Source organism: Sinocyclocheilus anshuiensis, unplaced genomic scaffold (assembly GCF_001515605.1).
Source record: "Sinocyclocheilus anshuiensis isolate Anshui unplaced genomic scaffold, SAMN03320099.WGS_v1.1 scaffold110, whole genome shotgun sequence".
In the NCBI taxonomy this organism is placed as follows: domain Eukaryota; kingdom Metazoa; phylum Chordata; class Actinopteri; order Cypriniformes; family Cyprinidae; genus Sinocyclocheilus; species Sinocyclocheilus anshuiensis.
The window spans coordinates 1,343,723-1,364,924 of NW_015544155.1; the positions used below are offsets into that span (position 1 = coordinate 1,343,723).

At 38.0% G+C, this 21,202-nt stretch overlaps 1 protein-coding gene across 1 annotated transcript in view; it reads left to right on the forward strand.

Moving 5' to 3' along the window:
- LOC107695383 (phosphatidylinositol 3,4,5-trisphosphate-dependent Rac exchanger 2 protein-like) overlaps positions 1-21,202 on the forward strand; it is a 123,841-nt gene that overhangs the window by 24,312 nt on the left and 78,327 nt on the right. The window contains exons 2-10 of the mRNA XM_016495267.1: positions 3,761-3,832; positions 5,683-5,805; positions 6,501-6,605; positions 7,994-8,095; positions 9,168-9,329; positions 13,913-14,046; positions 14,163-14,266; positions 19,285-19,434; positions 19,745-19,889. Coding sequence (XP_016350753.1) covers positions 3,761-3,832; positions 5,683-5,805; positions 6,501-6,605; positions 7,994-8,095; positions 9,168-9,329; positions 13,913-14,046; positions 14,163-14,266; positions 19,285-19,434; positions 19,745-19,889 — 1,097 coding nt within the window. The remainder of the gene's footprint in view (positions 1-3,760; positions 3,833-5,682; positions 5,806-6,500; positions 6,606-7,993; positions 8,096-9,167; positions 9,330-13,912; positions 14,047-14,162; positions 14,267-19,284; positions 19,435-19,744; positions 19,890-21,202) is intronic.

Sequence of the window (21,202 nt, forward strand, 5' to 3'; positions counted from 1 at the left end):
TATATATATATATATAATAGTTATTTTAATTTGTAATAACATTTCACAATATTACTATTTTTACTGTATTTTTAAATTAAATAAATATAGCCTTAGTGAGCATAAGAGACTTCTTTCAATAACATGAAAGAATTTTACCGACACCAGACTTTTGAACTGTAGTCTATACACACACATTTTTAATTCTTGTGGAGGGTTCTAGGCTTCTAGCCTTAAATTTGGGTGGTCAGACCCCCTCAAAGACCCCTATAATTTGCATTCAGTCTGAATATTTTTCTATAAGATGTTAAATGAAACCATGCTGGATTTTCTGCTCCTGGTGAAGATATTAGTATGAGTATGACTTCATGGCTTGGTGCAGGTTCAGAGCACTCTCATATTCGGTCATCTGGCTGTCTAATAAAGGCTGGATTTACAGCAGCAAGCTTCCGTCTGAAGCTGAAGAAGACGAGACAGTGGCCAGCAGGTGAATGTGAGTTTGTCTGCATGTGGTTCACATCCATGAGTTTGTAAGTGTTTTGGACTGCATACATGTGAGGTGTTCTTTGAAAAGGACAAGTTGTTTTTTCCTGCAGTCTCCTTGGATGACATCCACCTTTCCACCCTGAAGTTCCTTAGTGACCCAAGACTCATGCTCAATGGGTACTGGAATCAGTGTTTTTTTTTACTGACTGTAGACAAAACAGGAAACTTTAAAGGAATAGTTGACCAAAATTAAAATTTGGTCTTTATTTACTCACCCTCATGTTGGTTCAAACTTATATGGCTTTAATTCTTTCTGTGGAACACAGAATAATGTTGGTGTCCAAACGTTTCTGAGTCACAATGGCTTCCATAGTATGGACAAAAAAGACTACAGAATTCAGTAGGACCTGAAACTGTTTGGTCATCAACATTCTTCAAAATATCTTCTTTTGTGTTCCTGAGATTTTTGGGTCAACTATCCCTTAAATCTCTATTGCAAACAGTCATTTTTTGATCTTAACAAAATCTAATGAGACTAGCATTTGCTGTGGAATTTGAGATAGGGCTGAAATGTAAGACTTGTGCAAGGTTAAAGGGATAGTTCACCCAAAAATGAAAATTCTGTCATTAAGTACTCACCCTTATGTCGTTCCAAACCGTAAGACCTTCGTTCATCTTCAAAACACAAAGATATTTTTACTACCACGTGAACACACGACGAAGACTGACACGGAAGAGAAGAAATTGTTGAATAAAGTTGTTATTTTAGTTTTCTTTGCACACAAAAAGTATTCTCGTGGCTTCATAAAATTAAGGTTGAACTTCTGCTGTCACATGGACTATTTTAACAATGTCCTTACTACCTTTCTGGGCCTTGAACGTGGTAGTTGTGTTAGCTGCAGAACCTCATCGCAGTGGGACAGATCCTGTTCTAAAGCTCAGATGACATGAAATCGTATGCAAATGTAAACTGAAGTTACATGTTGTTAGTGCAAACCAGCAGCCCTGTCAAGCCAATGCAAGGTGCCGATCGCTGACACTCCACATGTATGTTCATTAGACTTGCTAATCAGCCGGTGTAGCTGTGGAGCAGAGCTACAGAAACATAATCAGCACTGAGGCTTTTGCTGCGCAGCTGAGCTGCAATCAAGAGCCGGGTTTCATTACCTCCTTCCTTATTCGCCCTTTCATTTGGATTTTCGTTTGGAGAGTGTTCTGGAACGGTTTAATTTTAGTTGATGAAATATATAAGTGGTTAGTTCTTGGCTTTGTAATCAGCACATTCAGTTGCATGTGGTTATCTTGCCAGTGGGGAGCCTCTCTTTGGTTATTTGGCCTAGTGTTATAGACCCACTCACTCAGCAGAGAGGACGAGCTGTTTACAGCACAGCCATTTAGACAGATATGCTAACAGGAAATGCCTCGTTTTCTGTACTGTCACTAAATTGTAGATTTTCAGCATTCTGACAATATATACAAAGTTCTTTCATGAAACTCTAGATGGCACAGGTTCTAACTGATATCTGATATAAATCACATCAATCTGATATAATCACATCATTATTCACATGGCACATCTGATTGGTTTCTTTGTGGGTAGAATCTACAGCTCAGTACTCACTACTTATGAGTACTTTTAAATAAGCTACTCTTTTATTCTTACTCAAGTAGTTTTTTTTTTTCGACAAGTACCTTTTACTCTATTCACAGTAAGGTAGTAAGGTAGTTGTTAAGTTTAGGTATTGGGTAGGGTTAGGGATGCAGAATATGTTCATGCAGAATATGTGCTTTATAAGTACTAATAAACTGACAATATGTTAATAATAGTCATGCTAATAAGCAACTAGTTAATAGTGAGAACTGGTCCCTATACTAAAGTGTTACCCCGTTTTCTAGCTCGGTGACTACTCCCCTTACTAGGGTTTTTAGGTAGTGGTTCCCTGGAGCCCCTATCTAGACTGTGCTATCCCCCCTGCCAGTGTTTCTAAGTAGGTAGCCTCTATCTATCTGTGGTCCTTGTATTATCAGGCTAAAGTGTTGCTCACATAACATAGCTATCTGAGGGTAGCTGTGTTCTTAGCTTGGTGTGGATGTCCCTCTTTCATCTGAAACTGGCTTCCCCATTTCTGCCAAGCTATGTGAGCAGCCCGGGGCGTCAGTGACTTGGCCCCTTTCTGAGGAAAGTTTAGATGTATGTCTATCACTTCCTTGGTGCTCTTTCACCAGATGGACAGGCATGTGGTGCGGCATGGCATAGTTGGCATTTTGTTCCCCAAGTGTCCGTTAGAGGAGTCGCTACATCCCCTCGCCATGCCTGTCTGTTTCACGCCTCCTTCAGACAACTTAGTTGGTGACGTGTTCTGCAGGTGCCGTCTTATACTTCCAGCCACCAGCCTGTGACATCACGGGCTACGTGGGCCAATAGGATTGGAGTTTTTTCACACATGCTTCAGACACCGGTCCTGCTGGCAGCAGTCCACCAAGTGTCCGCTAGAGGACGCAGCATCTCATTCCCTCTCAGGGAACCATGGTCACATGCGTAACCCGAGACTTTGTTTGAACATGTACCATGTATTTAGCATGCATATTTAACAAACCAAACATTTCTGAAATGAACTTCTGACAGCCTTTGCCTCGCTCATATTAACAAATCAACAAGATGTACAACCACAACTAAGATATCACGCTTTTATTTATCTAGCTTTGAGCTCCAGATATACAGTAACAGCCCAATTATCTCAGGCTGTTTTATAATAGAAAAAGCAAGTGTGACACAGTGATTTAGATAAGATCTGAATAGTTTAGCTTATATTGAAATGGTTCTCCCTATCAGCATTCTCTGCTCCAAATAGAGATCTTACCATATCATTGAATTTATTTGTGTTTACTCAAATTTCCTTCATGCAAAGTGACTTGTGGACGCAGCTATACTATATTCATTATTTCTGTTCACAAATGTAGTCACGCTTCCTTCCTGTTGTTTTTATTTCAAGTCCTGTTTTGTCAGACCCCCAGTATTGTGGCATCTTTCTCCTTCTTCTTGGGAAGGTTGTAAATTGCATTTGTTATGTATTCCCTGCCATCCGTGATGAGGAGAAATTGGATTTCATGTTGGATCGTTAGTGTTGGCTGCAGTTTACTGTAGTTTCAGTCGGTCAGGGCCTCTTCATCCAACTTGCTGCAATTGGAAATTCAACTGAGTCTTTCTCAGACGGATGATCGTGCGCAAGAGGGAGACAGTTTGTGGGTTGTTTGCTGACTGTTTACATTCTCCTCTTTCCTGTGTCCCCAACAGGTACTTCTTCATCGCCTCAATCAGTATGCTGTGTCTAAAATTGATAAGAATATCACAGAGGAAACTGTCAAGGTGAGTTTTGGACACACTATTGGTTTTAGGGGTGCAGTCAAGCCTCAAAAATGAATATTTGTAAAAGGAATAGTTAATTAAAAACGAAAATAGTAATTTAAACACCTTAATGTCATTCCAAACCGGTATGACTTTTTTCTTCCATTAAACTCAAAAGGAGATGTTTAGTTAAATGCCCAGGCTGCTATTTTCCATACAGTGAAAGCAGATGAGCTTTAAAAATGTCAAAAAGCACCATAATGTATCATTAATATGGTCCATAAGACCAGTATTGTTGTTATTATTAAAAATAATTTTCAGTAATTGAAATATAGCTAAAATAAAATAAAAACATTTGATTAGAACTTAAACTTGAAACGTAGAAATGTTGCCTTGGTAATTTTAAGTTATAAAAATATGATCAGATTACATTTTGTAAATAAATACTATTTCAGTCTCTACTTTAACATTTTGTTAAATTCAGTATGTTGCTGGCTGTTTGCAATTATTTGTGAAATTGACTAGCAATTCCTGAGTAAAAATAGGTTAGAAGTAAATCCTTCACCATTTTTTTTTGCAATGTAACTGAAAGTTTAAGTACTTAAATTACTAAAACTGAAATAAAAATAAAATTTAAATAGAAAAAAAACTAATAAAAATGAGAAATGCACATAATTACTAAAACTTCAACTAAAATTAAAATGAAACCTGCAAATATAAAAATAAAAAAGCTAATTTAACATATTAATAAAAATTATGATATTATATAAATTATACTAAAATAACATTGCATAAGACTTGTGCACTATATTGTAAGCCTTTTCATTTCAGACAATAGATTTGTGTGAGGAACAGACCAACATTTAAAGGGTTAGTTCACCCAAAAATGAAAATTCTGTCATTATTTACTCACCCTCATGTTGTTTCAAACCCGTAAGACCTCCGTTCATCTTCAGAACACAAATTAAGATATTTTTGATGGAATCTGAGAGCTGTCTGACCCTGCATAGACAGCAATACAACTGAAATGTTCCCAAGTCCAGAAACGTAGCAAGGAGATCGGTAAAATAATCCATGTGACATCAGGGGTTCAACCGTAATTTTACGAAGCTACGAGAATACTTTTTGTGGGCAAAAGAAAAAAAAAAGACTTTATTCAACAATTCGTCTTTTCCGCGTCACCCTAGCGCCATTTTGGAGAGTATCCGCTGGACGTAAACAGCATATGCTATTCTGTGTCAGCTGCGCCATGCGGATACATTGTTTTTGTTTATATCAAATCCCAATAATTTAGGAAACATATCCGGCGTGACGCAGCTGACACAGAATAGCATACGCTGTTTACGTCCAGCGGATATTCTCCAAAACGGCGCTAGGGTGACGCGGAGGAGACGAATTGTTGAATAAAGTCTTTTTTTTTTTCTTTTGCGCACAAAAAGTATTCTCGTAGCTTCGTAAAATTACGGTTGAACCCCTGATGTCACATGGATTATTTTACCGATCTCCTTGCTACGTCTCTGGACTTGGGAACATTTCAGTTGTATTGCTGTCTATGGGAGGGTCAGACAGCTCTCAGATTCCATCAAAAATATATTAATTTGTGTTTCGAAGATGAACGAAGGTCATACTGGTTTGAAACGACATGAGGGTGAGTAATTAATGACAGAATTTTCATTGTTGGGTGAACTAACCCGTTAAGTTGTTATATGTTGCTGTAGTTCTCACTCCACAACGCTGCACCTGGTTTGACATCAGTGACATCAAACATAGTTGGTTTTCATCTTCAGTTTTTGCAGTGAATTGCTGGTTTTCCAGATCCAGACAATGTCCCTCAGTCAGTAAGTCAATCTTTCCATGCTTTCGCCCCACAGGTGCTGTTTTCTAACCTGGAAGAGATCCTGTCTGTGCACAGGGACTTCTTGTCCATGGTCGAAGAGCTTCTGCAGCCCGACCCCAACCCGTATCATGAAGTGGGCCGCTGCTTCCTGCACTTTGTAAGTCTCTGTCTGCCACACTCTCTTATTCTCATTGTATTACACACATCCTTGTTGGAAAAAAACCTTCTCGGTTTAAGCTGGTCTTAGCTGGTTTAAGCTGGACTCCCAGCCTGACAGGCTGAAAAGTGCCCAAAACCACTCCAAAATCTGCCAACAGTTCAGGCTGGGAAAGTACAGTACCTCAGACTTTTTAAGTTTTTCCCCCCCAGCAGGATACAATACACATGTTTTAAAAAATAAATAATTTTACTGAAATAAATATATATATATATATATATATATATATACATACACACACACACACACACACACACACACACACTTACATACATGCATACATACATAGTCTGTATTTATATTTATATTTTGCAGTTTGTTTTATTATTATTTTTACATTTTTAATTATATAATAATATTTTTTTGTAGTTTTTTTGGGGGGTCAATTTATGTTTGTGAGGGTAGAACACTGCAGGGGTGCTTTAAATGACAATGCTATGTTGTGGTTTTGGGATGAAGCCATTGCTTTTTTGTGCTAGCATTCGATCCGCCAATCTTCCTTCTGCCTCTGGATAAAACCTCCGACGCTGAAGGGCATGAGGAGTGAAATCTCAGAAACAGGCCTCCTGGCCTCCAGGCCTCCTGTATGTGACTGGCTGTGACTTTGTGTGTTTTGTGTCTGTGTTTCTCCTCAGAGAGGAAGGTTTCAGATTTACGACGAGTACTGTGGGAATCACGAGAAAGCCCAGAGGCTTCTGCTGGAGCTCAATAAGATCAGGACAGTACGCACGCTTCTGCTGGTAAGACACTTGTTGCCGCACTGTATATCATTTTTGTGTGAATTACAATATTCATGTATACTAGTTGCCATACTATTACAGTCATTTTTGCAGTAGAAGTTAGGGCTGCACAAGTAATCAAAAAAAAAAAAAAAAAACTAAATTGTGATACGGCTTAATGTGATAATCAAATCGCAAAGGTTGCGATTTAATTCAATAAATATATGCTCTGCATGTTTCAGAGTGAAACTGTGTTCTTACACATGAGCAGCTTATTATCTGCTTATTATCAGCTTGAAATCTGTAATTTTTTCATCACTTGATTTCTAATGTATAGAATTTTTTTATTTTATTTAATCTTACTTTACTTTACAAAATAAATGGCACTCTAAATGCTGCACCACGTTTTTCAGTACTTGATTTGCAATGCTTAAAGTTTTGTTTTGTTTTAGTTTAGTTTATTTTATTTTTAAATTATTATATATTTATTTTTATTTATTTATTTGTTTTTTTTAATTATTTGATTATTTACTCTTCATTTGTATTAAAACACATGAATAAAGATGTTTTTGTTGGACACATTTCCTATTCCTGTCTCTGGATGGAGAGCTCATTAATGGGCATTGTAAATGGGCAAGACCGGGCCAAGGTCAGGTCTAACACTGATGCCCCGGTGGCATGTGTTTGTAATATTATATCTTATGACCTCCTGTGATACATGGGAGCTCCTTGGAGAGTCCGACACAAATTCATTTCCTCTGACTGAGCTGACAGGAGTGTCCTTCAACACTCTGTCTTTGTAATGTAATGCAAACAAGCGCTGACTCCTCTATAACACTAAAATACTTACATACATTAAAAGACAAGCTGCACACTCACATTTTTGAAGCTTTATGTTGTGGATTTATTTTAGAAATGTAAAAACGTGTATTTTTTTACATTTATTCCAGTGCGATTAACTGATCTATAGGTGTCTCTTGTAAGTGCATTAATGTAAACATGTTTTTTCTTGCTTTTATTAGGGTAATTTATTATACATTTATTTGTTGTATTACAAGCTCTTTATGCTCTTAATGTTTGTTTGTGGTATTTTTGAAATTAAGATATGTTTATGTGTTAATATAAAAACTGAAACATAATCACTGGTGTTCTCGAAAGTGTGATGTTGGTAATCTATATGGTAGGATTGCGAGCACTCTTAGATTTACTGCTTCCTAAGTCTTTGAACTCACTCCATGGTGGCTATACGGCTGTAATTGAATTTGATTTAATGGCAATTTTATAGCCATGACCTTGGTTGGAAACATGTCATCCCTCTGAGACTCAAATTCAAGTATAGAGTGTTATTAAAGACTGCATAGGGAAATTTCTGTCATTTTCTGACTTCTTTTGCTTGTTTATCTCTTGAGAACTGCATGTTGCTGGGCGGCAGGAAGAACACAGAGGTTCCTTTGGAGGTCTGCCTGGTTGCACCCATCCAGAGGATCTGTAAATACCCATTACTCCTGAGAGTGAGTACAAATTATGCAACTATAGACATTTCAAACTACATTGTAACCTCATAATTTAGCATGAATGACAATTCCTGGAAATAATTCGTAATACATTATCAGTTATATATTTTTTATTGACTTTTTTTTAAACGTATTACATTTTTTTTTTCAAATGATTTTGAAAATGTTTGATCATTTATTGATTGATATCAAATATTGATTTAATATTACATATAAACATTGTTCAGATGTTAAAATTTCATGTCTGGTATTCTGATCAATTTATTGCAATTTAATATATTATTAATATTACAATTTAATATATTTAATTTCATATTAAATTGTATTGTAATCATTTTATTTTGTTTATTATATATATATATATATATATATAATTTGCCATCTTTGCTTGTTGTCACCCTCACAGCTTAAATCAATAAAAAAAAATCAATAAAACACTAAACTCTACATGTTTTTGGTGAATGGTCAGAGTGTTACCATTATTTTGTATATTTACATGGAAAATCAACAACAATTTTACAAGCCATTATTTACACTCTGAGTTTCATCTATTGCCAGGCTCATAGCTAATGTTTCGTGGCTGTTCTTGAACCCAAAAACATTGATTTTTAAACCATTTACTGTAAACACCCACAAGAGCTAGTTCATGTAATAAGACCATAATTTCTGGCGTATTCACTGAGCTTCTCACAGTCGGAGCCGCCACAGCCCCTCTCGCTAAATACCAGCGATAGGCATCTGTGGTTGCTCAGATATCTTAGACATGTAAATGTGAGCGGCAGAATTAAACTGATGAGGCAGAACACTTGTGTTTAGACTTGGTTTAGAGATTACCATCTTCCTCAACACACCCCGTCTTGCAGTAGCAAGAACACTGAACATACCACAAACACAGTTTTAGCCATAATTCTTCAAAAAACATAGCCTCTAGCTTTGGTCAATGTCAAGTTTTGTTTCAAAGTTAAGCTCACTTCGTACTTATTCACGATACGATCATGTTTTGTTGCAATTATACCACTTTCTTTTCATGTGATGCTTGATGTTTTTTTTCTTCTCTGTGGATGTTTAGGAGCTGCTGAAAAGAACCCCAAAGAAACACAACGACTACTTGATGGTGCAGGAGTCGCTGCAGGTTATGAAAGCCGTTTGCTCCAGTATCAATGAGGCCAAAAGGCAGATGGAGAAACTGGAGGTGCTGGAAGAGTGGCAGTCTCATATTGAGGGCTGGGAGGTAAACACACAAACACACACACACACACACATCATGATGGGAATCTCTATTTGAACTCCATTGTTTCTAAACTATTAGTGGTACTTACTACAGAAAACAATGATTTGAAAAAACATTTAACTCTATGTATTAGGGTTTGTTAACTCTTATCTATTAGGGTTTGGCGTGCAACTCATCCTGCAAAGTTTGAGTTACGGACAAGAAAGATATCTTAATAATTTTAACACTTTTATTTGGCAAGGATATCAAGCATCACTACTGTTTTCAACATTGTTAAATCATGTGGCTTGTTGAAGAGATGTGTTTTTACTTTTCTAAACAATCAGACTTATGATTTCTCTTGACAGATGTTGAAAAGTGCAAAAATCCCATAGACTTTCATTGTGTACTCAAACCCTATCTAGGGACTTTCATAGATACTTTGGGATTTGTTGACGGGCTAGTAAGCGACCACCTACAACATCATAGCAACCACTCAAAACAGCTTAGCAACAGCTCTGCAACTACATATCCCTGCTTAATTAAGCTTTTTTACCTTGTGTGGATCTTGTCCTCAAAATGTAGTTATTAAAAAGTTTTTAAAGGTTTTGTTTAAAAGTTTTTTTTTTTTTACATTTGTGAAAGAAGTATCTTATGGTCACCAAGGCTGATCAAAAATACAATAAAACAATAATATTGTAAAATATTATTACAATTTAAAATAACACTGTTCTATTTTAATATGTTAAAATGTAATTTCTTCCTGTGATGCAAAGCTGAATTTTCAGCATCATTACTCCAGTTTTCAGTGTCACATGATTCTTCAGAAATCATTCTAATATGCTGTTTTGGTGCTCAAGAAACATTTCTTATTATTATCAATGTTGAAAACAGTTGTGCTGCTTAATATTTTTGTGGAAACCATGATACTTGAATAGAAAGTTAAAAAGAAATACAAAGTTCTGTCATGAAACTGTGTCGCAGGCCGATCAGTTTGAACTCAATCTGATATAATTATGTCATCATTCACATGGCACAGCTGATTGATTTCTTTTCACATCAGAAGCCAATGAGCTTGCTGCTCAGCATTGAAATACTTAGTGCTTGCTGTAGCAGTTGCAGCGCACTACAGAAACCCTCCACCTTCCCCAGCTCAACCTGTATAGATCTGCTACAGGGAGAATTCATGTATGTTATATATGGGGGTTATTTAATGTATGTTATATGTGCAGCAGCAGTATTTCTTACATGCTCACAGCAGCATGTCTGTGGATGTATTGGCAGTAGCAAGTCTCGGTACTTGCTCTGCCGCAGCAGCAATGTAGCAGATATATTACACCAAGAACAAACATATTAAAGGGTTAGTTCACCCAAAAATGAAAATTAGGCTGCATTTTACTCACCCCCGAGGCATCCTAGGTGTATATGACTTTCTTCTTTCAGATGAATCCAGTTGGAGTTATATAAAAAATTGTCTTGGGGGGTGATCAAAGGCCTCCTGTAGTGAATCGATGCGTCTTTGTAAGAAAAATATCCAAATATTTCTCAAGTATATATTCTTGAGAAAGAATATATATACTCAAGTATATATTCAAATATACACAACCGCTCCAAGGTTTGGTGTCTGTATGATTTTGTTGTGATAGTATTTAAAGGGATGGTTCACCTAAAAATTTTAATTCTGACATCATTTACTTACCCTCACATTGTACCAAACCTGTACGAGTTTCTCTCTTCTGTTGAACATAAAAGATGATATTCTGAAGAATATGGGTAACCAAACAGTTCAACTATCTCTTTAATACTTTTATTCAGCAACAATGCATGAAATTTAATCAAACGTAACAGCAAACACCTTTACATTGTTACAAAAGACTTCTATTTCAAATAAATGCTTTTCTTTTGAACTTTCTAATCAAAGAATTATAAAAATAAATAAATAAATGTGTTACCGTTTCAGATTTGACATCATAGGAATAAATTATATATTAAAATATATTTAAATAAAAATGTAATTTTAAATTGTAATAATATTTCACAATATTACTGTTTTTACTCTATGTTTGATCAAATAAATGCAGCCTTGGTGACCATAAGAGAACTTCTTTCAAACATGAAAAATCTTTAGACCCCAAACGTTAGAATTTTAGCTTATTAGTCTCATTTGCATATGCACATATTCAAATGTATCACATTAAAACGTTTTATGTTTGGAGACATTAAACTTGGTGTGACATACAGTAATATGGGAACGTGAATTATGAACATGTGAGATTTGAAAATTATGGCATTGAATAATGACTAGCATATGACGTCAGAACATTTGGGATGTAGGAATCAAATGGTTTAATTTTACAGTGCTTTTATGTTTTCTTTGTCATTTTGGAGTTTGACAGGCTCTGGGTACCATTCACTTTCATTTTATGCCTAATAAATATTTTTATGTTCCACAGAAGATAGAGTAAATTATGGCACTTTTGTTTAATTTAATTTATTTATTTATTTATTTATGACTTCAACAGAGTCCAGAAGTCTGGGTTTTGTGAGTATGGGTGTTGCTGTGTGGTAGGTGTGAGCCACTTTGGCATGGTGGCCCTAGACTGAGTTAACAGTTGTGGTCAGTGTGTTAACCACGAAAGTCTCTCTGCTGAGTGTTGAGTTTAACTGTCTCATGTACATCTTCCTGTATCACTCAGATTTAGCCTCAGCCTTGTTTAATCTCAGAATGAACACTTCACAGCAGGCTTTGGATCTATTTTTAACCGTATTTTGCAGATGTTGGTACAGAGGACAGCGTTTATGCTTACATTCTTTTGAATCTGTTTACCCATCTGCTTCATGAATCACTGAGCCATATCATATTCAAGAATGCAAGTAAATGAATTTGTAAGCAGTCGTAATAAGTTCAAGTCTCACATGTTTAGAGATTAAACAGCAATGACCGCAACTATTTTTAAACGAATAAGTAGACTTTTGCATTTGATCCTAGCAGCCTTGCACATGTCCTTGTGTTTTAAGAAGAAATTTAGCAAAACAAAGGCCATGTTGTTTTAGCATTCAGGGTGCGTGTTGAAATGATCCTAGCCAGGTTTCTCTGTCCACATCAACCATTGTAAAAACATACCGCAGAATGAAAAACAGGTGGTCAGATTTTACAAGGGAAATATAGTGGAATGTTTTATAACAGACAGACATGGGTTTCGAAAATGATGTTGACTGAATTTTGTTTTAAGATCTACAATTTCCCCGCAAGATTGTTTCTGTCTGTAACACATATCTGAGCCGTCACACCCTTCTGGTAGGCGAGAAATTGTATGCATTTGGTCTGTGTGGCCAGAGCTGTCACTTTATAATATTATGGGGAACTTTCTGTGCACCATTTGGTACGTACTGTTCGGAGTGCAGTGACCATTCCAAAACCGCTTTAATGAAGTACACGGTGACCTTTTGGAAGCAGTTCCTATATCTGTTTTAGCCTTCTGTGCTTCATTACTGGCCTTTTGCTTTCCTGTTACTTCATGTCCAGGAAACAAGGACTTTGATGGGATGCACACCTACAATGAAAGCAAAGAATCTAAAATTTGCTTCGTAATCATGAACTTCAGCCCCCATTAAATGTGAAATGCATCAGTGCATTAATATGTGTTCTGGATTTGGGGGAAGAGGAAGAGGTTGTCTGTTCTCACAGGCTGTGGGTGGAGATGGGATGAGAGAGAGTAGTTTTTCCACAGCAGTGTCCAGAAGTGGCTGGTTGCTCGTTGTCGTTGACCTCCTGTACAGCTGTGTGTCCTTCACAGCAGGTCTTATGAAGCAGTGTTCATGAGACTCCACTGACCAAGAGCACTCTGGGAAACAGCACTCTGGGATTACTAGTGATCGTTCTGGAAATATCTTCTCTATTGTCCTTACTCAAGGCTTCAACGTCACAGAACTGAGATAGATTATTTATTTATTTATGTATGTTTGTTTGTTTGTTTTATTAAAATGACACATGACACATGACACAATGTTTTATTGTTAACTAAAACTAAAACCATAAAAAAACTTGTTACTTGAAACAAAATAAACATTAACTGAAATAAAATATAGAATAAAAAGGGTATATTTTATTTTAGATATTTGCCAACGCAACATTCTCATGTTTGTTTAGTTTGACTTTAACTACTAAAACAACTAAAACTAAATAAGCTAGCACTAACAAATAAAAAAATATAAAAAATATAAAAGTATAAAAACAAAATATATAGAGACATATGTAAAAAAAAAAAAAAAAATCTTATAAAAATAAGAAAAAACAACAAAATGCTAAAACTAACTAAAATTTAAGTGAAAATATGCAAATAAAATCTAATTTAAATTATTAACAAAAACTATAAAACTATAATCGGTACTAAAATAATATTGACTCACAGATAATCACAGACAGCTGGACTCAGATTAATCATTTTATTTTATTTTATTTATTTTGATAAAGAAAACATTGAAATAAAAAGTATAAACATTTCTGCCACATAAAATTTTGTTACAAAAAATAAAATTCAGGTTTGAATACATTGTTTTTTTTATTACTTTTTAACCTTTTTTGCTCTATTTTCCACACTCAGGGCTCCAACATCACAGACAGCTGTACGGAGATGCTCATGCAGGGAGTTCTGCTGAAGATCTCTGCAGGGAACATCCAGGAACGCATCTTCTTTCTCTTTGACAACTTGCTGGTGTACTGTAAGAAGAAGAACAGGTGAGCTTTCACTTTCACCTGTCAAACCTTTCAGCTGCCAGCTGTGTTGGTTTTTAGTTTTTAATGAGATAACGGAGAAGCTCAAAGTAATGGTTCTGTGCTGCGCTTTGTTACAGGCGTTTAAAAAACAGTAAGACGGCCACTGAGGGTCCTCGTTACCTGTTCCGAGGCCGAATCAACACAGAGGTCATGGAGGTGGAGAATGTGGATGATGGAACAGGTGTGTGTTGTCATTACAAATCCATATTAAATCCATATTATCCATATTATCCGTGTTAAACTATGAAACTAAATGAAAATGAGAAATGTTGCATTATATTATATTGTATTATATTATATATTGACTCGATGTATTCATTATTGTATCGGAAATTAATGGCATCTTTAAATGGATTTTTATTTTTCATGTCAGAGAATAAAATTAATTATAGCAATTCAACATTAAAAGCCATATATGTTTCTGTGTGTGTATATATATATATATATATTTTGTTCATATATCTGCTATATGAACAAAAGTGCAATAACATTTGGTTTGCAAACACTTTAAACAAATAAGGTGTTTTTTTACAGCAGTATTTCTTTTACATAGTAGCAGTTAAAATATTTATTGTAAATATCAACTTATAACATGAATGTAATCAAATTAAATATAAAACCAAAGCTATTTGTGTCAGGAAGATGGACTGTCTGTGTTGTGTTTTGCTCCCCATGACCTAGTTTTCCCTCGTGTGTTACATGCCCATATTTAGTTTCTTTCCTGTTCCTGTTCCCATTGTGTTTATTGATTCCAGGTGTGTCTTGTTAATTCCCTCGTTTAGTTCTAGTATTTAAGCCCTGTGTTTTCCTGAGTCCTGCGTCCAGTCTAAACGTCAACTCCCCTGTGCTACGTGTGTGTTCGTTCGTGTAAGTCTTTATTTGGAGTAATAAAGATTGTTCCCTGTGTTAATCTCCTTCGTCTCCGTGCTCCTTCGTCTCCTCGTTCCTACACAGTAGGCAGACCGTGAGAATTTGCCACTGCCAGGGCATTAACGTTTTATAGAAAATATTTCATAGTTTGTTATAGAAAAACAAGTTATGCTCAGAGTCCAGAGCCTCGATCATAACATTATAACAGGCACCTTCCGAGTAGAGACCTGCACTATCGCGGGACTTAGTGCAGCCCGGTTCGTTTCTCTGTGGGTTCTACAATGCCAGTTTAAACATCTCGTGCAGAACGCTGTCGTCCGAAGATGGTCCTCGAGCGAATTTCGCCGCCTTTGTGGAGTGGACACTGGTGAGAAATGGATCTCTGTTCCCCGCCTGTTCCCAGGAGAATCTCACCAGTTCCACTCCTGACCCAGTGCCCAGCCCACCATCTCCCCGATGTGCAGAGTGCATGCCCGAGCCCACCGCTGACGGAGAGACGGAGCCTGCTGCGACCGACGAGCCATCGCCGCACGGAGCGACAGTGCTGAGGATCGCCACGGAGCCAGTGAGCACAGAGAGGACCTCCGCCCCCTGCATTGCGGCTGAGGGTGAGCTGACCTGCTCCGCCGTCGTTGGTCGGCCCCCTGGAGTCGCGGCCATTCCTTCTCCATGGCTCCTCCCTCCGTCGGCTCCACCATGGGCCACCGTTATGGCTGTGGCCTGGGTCCTGCTTGGCTCCTCCTGGTCCAAGTTCCTCCTGTTTCCTCCCAGGCTCCTCCCTCCATCGTCACCTCCCTGGACTGTGTCTGCCGGCGCCCTCCCGGGTGTCCGTCCTCCTCCTGAGCCTCCTCCCAAGTTCCCACCCGTGCCCCCCCCTCTGTTGTTCTACGGCGCGAGGACGCACCTTCCGGGAGGGGACGTAATGTCAGGATTCTGGACTGTCTGTCGTGTTTTACCTCTGTCTTAGTTCCTGTTTTCCTTTTTTGGTCATATTTCCTTTCTCGTTTTGTGAAATCGTATTGTGACAAAAAGGAAGCTGTTAAAATAAATTTCATAGTTTATCTTTTTGATCTTTCGTTCTAAAAATTCACAAAATTCTAACCTTTCTTTAAAGGGAAACAATTGAAGGTGGGGGGAACTCACATTATGAAATAAATGTTTTTCTCCAATGCATGTTGGCCACAATTATTGGCACCCCTAGAAATTCTTATGAGTAATCTCTGAAGTATATTCCTATTCATATTTACATTTTTTAGCACACCAGGGTGACTAGGAGCATGAAATTGTCCAGCCATGACTTCCTGATCCACAGGATTATAAATATGAGAAACACAACGGCGAAATCCCCTTAATCATCCATCATAAGGAGTAAAACCAAAGAATATAGTTCTGATGCGCAGAAAAAGAGTGTTGAGCTTCACAAAATAGAAAGTGGCTGTAAGAAAATAGCTAAAGCATTGAAAATCCCCATTTCCACCTTCAGGACAATAATTAAGAAGTTCAAATCAGCTAAAGATGTTACAAATCAGCCTGGAAGAGGACGTGTGTTTATATCATCCTAATGCATGGTGAGGAGGAGAGTTTGAGTGGCCAAAGACTCTCTAAGGATCACAGCTGGAGAATTGCAGAGATTAGTTGAGTCTTTGGGTCAGAAAGCCTAAAAAAAATATCAAACAGCCCCTACGTCACCACATGTGGTTCGGGAGGGTTTCAAGAAAAATCCTCCTCGCTTATCCAAAAACAAATTCCAGCATATTCAGTTGTCAGACATGACTGGAATTTCAAACGGGACTGGCTTCTATGGTCAGATGAAACTTAAAAAGTACCCCATCACCATGGTTAAATATACTGCTGGATCATTAATGTTGTGGGCCTATTTTTCTGCCGGAGGTCCTGGACATCTCGTTCAGATAGATTGCATCATGGATTCTATCAAATACCAACAGATAAAAAATCGAAACCTGGTTGCCTCTGTTAGAAATCTTATAATGGGCCGTGGTTAGAACTTCCATCAGGACAATGATCCAAATCAAACGTCAAAATCAACACAAAAATGTCTCACTAAGCACAAAATGAAGCTTCTGCCATGGCCGTCCCAGTTCCCTGACCTGAACCCTATAGAAAATGAGTGGGGTGAACTAGAGAGAAGAAGCACCAACATGGAGCTGGGAATCTGAAGGATCTGGAGAAATTCTCTATGAAGGAATGGTCTATGATCGCTTGTCAGGTGTTCTCCAAACTCATCAGGCATTATAGGAGAAAACTCAGAGCTGTTTTCTTGGGAAAAGGACGTTGAAATAATTGGGTGCCAATAATTGTGGCCATCGTGAACTAGAGAAAAAAAAAAAAATAATAAAATAAAATATATATATATATATACAGTTTTCATTTTTATTGTAGAGAAAATTGTTTACTTTTTATGTTTTATTTCATTGATTTTATTGTTAATTTAAAGTAACTTTTTTAAAGTTTTAAACTTTAACACTTTTTTTTTTTTTACACTTTTTTAGTTATAGTTAACTATAATACCCCTGATCCTTATAGCTATTTTATTTTCTTCTGTAAAACACAAAAGAGGGATTTTAGCAGAATGTCTTTTCCGAATAATGAAAGTAATTGGGTTCTAGGGCTATTAAGCTCTAAAAGTGAAAAAAATAAAAAATACCACCATCAAAGTAGTTTATATAAGTCATGTGACAGCAAACATAATTGCCTTTAAGGGAAATCCATCCGTTAGTTTTAAAATAACTGAATAATATTTGCACCCTCAGGGGGAAACTATAATAAACTCTATAGATCTATAGAGCTTTATAGTTTCAAAGCCTGTGGGGTAAGTGTTTAACTACTTTAATTGCTAAAGGTTAGAAAAATGTCATTTTCTGGGCAGGATGACAAGTGCTTGGAGCCCGGTGACTGGATGAGCTCTTGAGTGGAGTGTGTTTTGGCGATGGAGAAGCCCTGATTATCACTTATATTTGTAGAAGCAATCATTTGCTCCATGGCAGACCTAATATCTGGCTGCTCTGGAGATGGATGGGTTTCAGTCCATGGAATCTATACAAAGCCAACACCGCCACATTTGCTTGTGGGTGTTTTCCCATTCTCCCCAATGGCTCCGTGTAAAATCCAGACATAAACTATTATTTGCTTTGATTTGCATTTCAGTTGTTTAAATGAAAGAAAGAATATTCAAGTAAAAGCTCGTACCGTTCTGTTACAATGAATTAAAAAACTGCAAGGGCTAATGAAGCGGTTTTAAAACTGATAGGTCTTTATATGAAAGTTGAGAGCTATTTGGAAATTGATTCGGTTGAATTAAAGGAAGATGCTGCCTGTGGTGTAATTTATCCAATTCCTGTGCTGAATTGAGATGTGTAATCATTGCAACACACAGGCCATTTACGGGGGAAGGAAACACAGGCGCCCAGATTGACTGATTATGGTGCGATCGTACAGCCCATTTCTAATGCATGAGAAAATAAACTGATGAATACATCTCACCTTATTTGTTTTTTTTTATTTAATACACACACACACATATATATATAATATAAAAAATAATAGCAAACTATTAGAAAAGTAATCAATAAATTAATACTAATACTAATACTATATTATTATTATTATTATTGCCAAATAATAATATTTTTAAAATACAATTTCTTTATAATAAAATATTATTGTAATAATTGCTTTATTTACAATTAATCATCAGCACAAAATTCATGATTATGACAACCCAACTTGCTTGCAAAGTATAGAGCTGTACAATGTAGAGAAGTACTTATCCCAAAACAATGCATGAAAATGATTAAAAAACCACTACACACGGTATTGTTTGAAAGCTGCAAAAAAGTTCTAAAGGATTTTGTTCCTCTGAGACATTGATGCAAACAGTATTTCAAGATGGGTTTTAATTCCTGCCTGTTCTTCAGGACTGTTCAAATAGCATGTCGATTCTTCATGGCCTTGTAATTAGAGCAATAGATTCGTCGCCTGCCTGTGATCCATTTCATTCATGGGCTGTTTTGTTTGTTGCCTGAATGTTTCATTTGCTCTGAACTTTACTGCTCTCATGGGCTGTTCACACTGCTTTGTTTATGGCCATTTTGTCATCTGGACCACTTTGATAGATAGCCTGGCATACAAATGTGGAGGGAAGGCAAGAATGTGAAACGGAGAACATTGCTGGTCGTGCCACATGTAGACAAACGGGCCACACAGACAAAAGAAAATATGTTTTGGAAAATCCAAGGAAGTGGCCTGGGAGGACTATAAAAGGCGTCTCTGACAGGCAGACATTGATTACTTGTCGGTGATTTTCCTCAGCGGATTACCACAGCAGCGGGAACATCGTGAACAGCGGCTGGAAGATCCACAACACAGCGAAGAACAAGTGGTTCGTCTGCATGGCGAAGACGCCGGAGGAGAAGCAGGAGTGGCTGGAGGCCATTTTAAAAGAGAGAGAAAGACGAAAAAGTGAGTAGTGATGTAATAATACCTGCTGAAAAAAAATACATTACGGCTCATTAAGTGTACTATGAGTGAACAAAAGTCTTAATTTGAGATTTACAATTACAAATATAAATGGTAACATTTACAATAAGGTTCCATTTGTTAACATTATTTAACTACAGTAGTTAGCATGAATTACACATGCTATACACAGTATACACACACACATGTACATACACTGTGCTAAATATACAACACATAAACACATACAATCATTCTGGGTAATTCCGGGTGCAATCTCACAGTGCAATCTCTTTCTTATTTGCTTTTCCAGCTTTGAGACTGGGCATGGAGCAGGACACCTGGGTGATGATATCTGAGAAAGGCGAGAAGCTTTATAACCTCATGAGTAAACAGGGCCCCCTCATTAAAGACCGCAAGCGCAAACTTACCACCTTCCCTAAGTGCTTCCTTGGAAGGTAGGTCAGCGAGAGCTTTATAACCTCATGAGTAAACAGGGCCACCTCATTAAAGACCGCAAGCGCAAACTTACCACCTTCCCTAAGTGCTTCCTTGGAAGGTAGGTCAGCGAGAGCCATCTCTCTGTGCTCTGTCTGTGCGGATAATGGCTGTGATAGACTCCAGGAGAGATTACACTAGGGGTCACGAACCTGTAGTATTATGGGAGTGTGAGTGACACGCTGAGAATGAGAGTGTGTAGCTGTAGAAGTTAGTGACCGGAGCACATAACATTTCATGAACATCTTAAATAACAGAGCAGTGAAGTATAATGGAGTTAGAGATGGACAGCATTCGGGTGATCAGATCTCAGGCTACTATACATGATGAATAGATCTCAAACACTGTGTCAGGATCACTTTTATTATCCGTCCATTTCTGTGCTTTTTAATCTGTTCTTTTCTGTAGAGTCCATCTTTTTTTTTTGCATGTTCCTTGAGGAATTTGACTTATATGTTGTAGAAATAGCTTCTAGGTCAACAATCTTTAATAAACATCCAAGCAGGGGTAGGATGGAGACACACGTAGCACCACTAGACGTTTAACACTGCACAAGGGAACATAGGGCAAACAACACTTTAAATACAGGACGAAACAAGGGTAACTGACAAGACACACCTGATTCAAATGAACACAATCAAACAAGGGAGAAACTGGGTCACGGGGAGCACATGGGGACAGAAACACAACAAAACAGGAACACAAGTCTGACATAACCTCCCCCTCCCGGAAGGCGCGTCCTCACGCCACTTAACTTCCAGAGGGGAGGGGGGGTGGGGCGGTACCGGTTCCGGGAACCATGGCGGAGCAGGCAGTTCGGGGAACCATGTCGGAGCAGGCAGTTCGGGGAGCCATGGCGGGATGGCCTCGGAACTCAGCCCAGCCCCTACGGCCGAAGACGTATAGGCCCCCCCCCCCAAAATGCTCGTGTTTTTGTGGGACGTGTGGACAGGAGAGCCCTCTCTGGACTTGACATGAAAACTGGAGCCCTCTCTGGGCTAGACTTGGGATCTGAGGCCCTACCTGGGCCAGACGCGGGAACAGCAGCCCTCTCTGGGCTGGATGTGGAAACAGAAGCCCTCTCTGGGTTAGACACGGGATCTGAGGCCCTCTCTAGGCCAGACGTGGGAACAGGAGCCCTCTCTGGGCTTGACTCGGGATCTGAGGCCCTCTCTGGGCCAGACATGGGAACAGGAGCTCTCTCTGGGCTTGACGCGGGAACAGCAGCCCTCTCTGGGCTTGACTCGGGATCTGAGGCCCTCCCTGGGCCAGG